This window comes from Polistes fuscatus, unplaced genomic scaffold, assembly GCF_010416935.1.
Source record: "Polistes fuscatus isolate 324 unplaced genomic scaffold, CU_Pfus_HIC Scaffold21, whole genome shotgun sequence".
Lineage (NCBI taxonomy): Eukaryota > Metazoa > Arthropoda > Insecta > Hymenoptera > Vespidae > Polistes > Polistes fuscatus.
Window position 1 is genome coordinate 1,898,344 of NW_025113098.1, and position 4,823 is coordinate 1,903,166.

Consider the following 4,823-nt stretch of genomic DNA (forward strand, 5'->3'; position numbering starts at 1 on the left):
TGTATGATTAATATAGTTTTCTTCTTGTTACAGGTCATCATCGTTGGATTTAACAACATATCTTGGAGATTTATTTCTATCTGAACATCTTACATGACTAATTTTTAAAATATATGTTTAAATGCATTTTTGAAGGCACACACATATATTTATACACTAAAAATTAAATATATTTCTCCTTTTAAAAGTCTATTAAAATATAACTATATTATATATTCTTTGATAGTATATATAGTATAGTGTTGTATATATATAGTGTAATATACCGTCATCGTGTTATGTATCTACTATCGCCCACTGGTGAACAGGTTACGCGAAAAGTGAAAGTGTGAGATTTTATATACTTCTGTATTCTTTTTCAAGACTATTATTATTAAACATTTAAAAAATGTGTTCTTTAAATGCTTGTTCATGTGATTTTAATGATGATTTCACAACTAAATTGGATGAAATACAAATTTTGTAAGTAATTTTTATATAGTTAAGTCTTTAGAATTCATAACCATCAAATTACATATTTGATTATACTTTATAGGGAGTCTGACCTGTGCAAAAAATGCCGGACTGACAAGCCTGAAATATTATTAAGAAAAAAGGATGGATATTGCAAAGCTTGTTTTCTAATAAATTTAACGCACAAGTTCAGAGCTGCCTTGGGTAAATCAAAAATTATTCATCGAGGAGATACAGTACTTGTTGGATATTGCGGCAGAGAAAATTCAACCGCTTTACTACATTTGATAAAATCTGGTTTAAATGAAGTGGCTAATAAAAAGATTATATTTAATGTAGTCATATTTTTTATTGATGGTAACATTTTTTCTGTTATTATACAAGTGTAATTTAATAAATAGTTTGTACGGATAAAAAATATTTGTACTGTTATTCGCAGATGGTAGTGTAGAAGGATATACAGTAAATGAAAGGAAACAGCTGTTAGAGACAATAGCTGAACAAACGAAAACATTTGGATTTGTTGGATATACTGCATCATTAGAAGAATCTTTATGTGAAAATGGTATTCCAAATATTTATTCGATGGAAACTCCAGAAGTTGTAATAGATGAAAATGAAGTTATACCAAATATTCTTAATAGTTTAGCTGATGATAGTGCAAGAAATGAGTTATTACGACGCTTACGTCATAGACTTTTCATCTTAGCGGCAAGAAAATTAAAATGCAATAAAATATTTGTTGCTGATGGCGCAACAAATATTGCTATTAATATATTGAGCGATATATCACTTGGTCGTGGTGCTCAACTTTCTCCAGATATTGATTTTTCTGATACAAGATATTCAGATGTTATGCTTCTTAGACCAATGAGAGATTTTACAAGAGAAGAAATAATTCATTATTTAAATTGTAATAATTTAAATGCTTTACGATCTAGTAAGAAAAGTAAAACTAGTACGTTAACTTCCATACAAGCATTAACAAATAAATTCATATCTGAATTAGATTCAAAATTTCATGGAACTGTGTCTACAGTTTATCGCACTGGTGAAAAACTATTGACAGAATTACTTGCATGTCAAAACGTAGAAGAAAACTCTGTATGCGCTCTGTGTAATATACCTTTAGATACAAAAGTGACAAATGATGAAATGTCAGCTTTGCAAGCAACAACATTTTCTGCTTTTTTATCATCAGATAACGTAGATATGAATAATACTAAAGAAAAAACTAATAATTTACTTAATGTTAACTTAGAAGAATTAACAGAGCAGATTAGTTATTCTGAAAAAAGTAATCAGAATAAGCATACTGATAGTAATATTATTGATGGAAAACAATGTACCTGTAATAACAAAAAATGTAAAAAATATAAGACACAGTCTCTCTGCTTAGATGATATATTAAAACATCTTTGTTATTCTTGTCGATTGATTTTTCGATCTTCTGACATAACAAAATCTATACCTGCATTTGTATTGAATGCAGTTCAAACAAAATTATTATCAGAAAATAGGCTGAATTAAATTACAGATTTATTATTATAAATGTTTATTCATATAATAAAATGAAATTGTTTTTTATTTTTTATCGATTATTTTTTTGATGACATTTGAATTTCCCACGCATTTAATTCAATATGGCTGCCGCGCATCCAGAGAGTAGCATACCTTACGTTCAGTCATTGCTTATCATCAGTTCTCTACGCGGTTCACAGCTGATTGTATTAAAAAGAGTTTATTAGTTTATATCAAGTAAGTATCTAATATGAGATTTTAATTTAAAAAAAGTTATTAACGTGATTTCTATAAAGTCTTGTTTAAAATTACGTAATTGGCAATATAACATAACCATATAACACATAACCAAAATATGTTTAACTTATGAAGGCAATATCATTTCTATAGTTAAAAGAAACATAATTATAGATTTCGAATATACTTTGATTGATTTTATAAAATCTAGATTTTCCATGAATAGAAAACTAAAATCGTATTATATAAAGAAGGAATAATAAAATTGTAATATTTTATAAAAATAATTATTACAATCATAAAATATGTGGATATATTGTTATAAAAAGATTCTATGTATTTTTATAATACATTTTCTGTGATATTAAAAGTATTGGTTATTATTTTAGGTACATTATGGCGACAAATTTTGATAAAACTCCTGTCATAACGAACTCACTCTCAGCTCTACTTGCACAAACTTATAATGCTCAGTTGTCACCATACTGTGCAAATTTTGAACTAAGAGCAATAGAATGCTATGAAGCTTACGGTTTTCATGGTGCTGCCAAGAACAAGTTATGCCAAGATTATATGGATGATCTTAAAGAATGTTTGTTCAAAATCAAGACTGCGCTTCGATATCATGAGATGCAAGATGAAAGACGACGTCAATACAAAGCAGGACTTAGAAAGGAACAATTTGCCCCAACACCAAATCAGGATCACGAATAAAAGCTCATTTGAAACTTTAAAATGAGATATAGTCTTTATTGTAAAACGTGTGTAATTCAGATAAATATTTCAATATATTTAAATTTATTCATTCTTGATCCGATATAAGAAACATCATACATTCAACGTAACATGAATTCCTTTTTCTAAAAAATAATAATATCTAAAGTTTAATTAAAAATATTATTTAGTTTACTTAACAATTCAATGAGATGTTATAAATGTAAATAGAAAATCATGTCAAATTTACCAAGTTTCATTGCATCTTTGAAAAATGGAGTATTATTAGCGACTGAAAAATTTCAAATGTTAACAGGCATTCATGTTAGAATCTTATGTTTCTTATATGTTCAAATCTTTGAATATACATAACTTCATTTGAGTTCAAATGAATACTTTAACGAAAAATTATTACACAAATGTAAGATATTTATAATGAAAATTCTAAAATAAGGAACAACTAATAGAAAAGTATTCATTAAAAATACTTGGTATATTAACCATAATCAAATGATTACAAATTTAATGAACAAAGATATAACAAGCAGAGGAATAAAAGAAAAATAATTAATAATACTTTTTTATTAGTGCCAAGTATAATTTATTGGTAAAAAGACGTATTTTTTAAAAATTTAACTACGTCTAGAATTGTTTTCTAAATATCAGAACAAATTGTAATAATTTTTATTTCTAACAAAATGTAAATATATTTTTAAAATTATCATTTTAATATAATATACAATATATATGTACATTGAGATATATATATATCTTTATATCTGCTTTTTATATCTTTGTTCATTGAATTTATAATAATATCATTATGGTTAATATACTAAATATTTTTAATAAATACTTTTCTATTAGTTGCCCCTAATTTTTAAAATTTTAAATGTATATATATATTATTATCTTATATATATTATTTCATTATATAATAGATACTTTCAATAATGGAAATTCTTGTAACCAATAGATGGCGACAGGGAGAAAATATTGGAACTACAAAGAGCGATAGTGGTGCAGTGGTGGTGGTGGTGGTGGTGTCGGTAAAGTGCACCTGTCTGCTGTCATCGCTCTTAAGTTTCGACTGACTGTCAATCTGACGGACGCTTACGGTTAGCCCAGAGAGAAGATAAGAGAAGCGTGTTTAATTATTGGTTATATGAAGGATAAACGGAAAAATAGAAGGAAATAACAAATTAAGAAGAATAAAAGTGAGAAGAAAGAAGAGAAAAGCGTGAATTAACGAAAAATCAAATATTTGACAGACGACGACATAACACACGCCGGTAAGTGCGTATTCGTATTCGTTTTTTCTCCGTTCCGTCATTACAATAACGTTGTCGTTCTCGTAATATACGATAATATGAAAGGTGTAGTTAAATAAATAAAGAAAATAATTGAACGTATAAAAGTATAATTCGTGTATGGTAACGACGTGGAGACGTAATGGAAAGCAAGCAGCGTGCCTGTCTCTTGATATTACATCGTGTTAACCGGGTAGCGCGCGCGCGCGTACTTTTCGTCTCAAACGAGAAATGGGGGGGAAAAAACACACGGCGTGGGCAAACGACAAAGCGCGGGAATCGTAACGTCTCCTTCTCTACGTCGTCGTCGTCGTCGTCGTGTCGTCGTCGTCAGCGACATCAAATGACAGCGTCTATTATTTTTTTTAAACATTTACGCGATATATTAACACGTTCGAATAAAAATCAACGACGAGATTGATTGCAAGTAAGATCTATATAGTTATATATATGTATATGTCAAATTTGTGATATCCCTTCCTTCACGTATGTTTGACAGCTCGCCGTTTGACAGCTCGCCGTTTGACAGCTCGCTGTTTGACGGACTCTTGTGTAAACAACGTTGCTGCGGACACGCACACACTACAC

General features: G+C 28.8%; 2 protein-coding genes across 2 annotated transcripts; both read left to right on the forward strand.

Annotated features, from left to right (window-relative positions):
• The first annotated feature begins 293 nt into the window (after positions 1–293).
• On the forward strand, positions 294–2,040 carry LOC122517752 (cytoplasmic tRNA 2-thiolation protein 2). Its single transcript, XM_043636301.1, has 3 exons — positions 294–462; positions 536–810; positions 893–2,040. Exons 1-3 carry the CDS (start codon positions 389–391, stop codon positions 1,981–1,983), a joined length of 1,440 nt encoding a protein of 479 aa, XP_043492236.1. The 5' UTR covers positions 294–388; the 3' UTR covers positions 1,984–2,040.
• A 69-nt stretch (positions 2,041–2,109) lies between these two features.
• On the forward strand, positions 2,110–3,302 carry LOC122517753. Its single transcript, XM_043636302.1, has 2 exons — positions 2,110–2,211; positions 2,601–3,302. The coding sequence occupies exon 2, from the start codon at positions 2,608–2,610 to the stop codon at positions 2,923–2,925; it is 318 nt and encodes a 105-aa protein (XP_043492237.1). The 5' UTR covers positions 2,110–2,211; positions 2,601–2,607; the 3' UTR covers positions 2,926–3,302.
• Positions 3,303–4,823: the final 1,521 nt, after the last annotated feature.

What these genes read in the sequence shown, in the direction of transcription:
- LOC122517752 (XM_043636301.1), top strand. Translation starts at nt 389, where the DNA reads ATGTGTTCTTTAAATGCTTGTTCATGTGATTTTAATGATGATTTCACA. An exon ending in TTGGATGAAATACAAATTTT is followed by an intron (nt 463 to 535) that starts GTAAGTAATTTT and finishes TATACTTTATAG; the next exon opens with GGAGTCTGACCTGTGCAAAA. An exon ending in AGTCATATTTTTTATTGATG is followed by an intron (nt 811 to 892) that starts GTAACATTTTTT and finishes TGTTATTCGCAG; the next exon opens with ATGGTAGTGTAGAAGGATAT.
- LOC122517753 (XM_043636302.1), top strand. Translation starts at nt 2,608, where the DNA reads ATGGCGACAAATTTTGATAAAACTCCTGTCATAACGAACTCACTCTCA.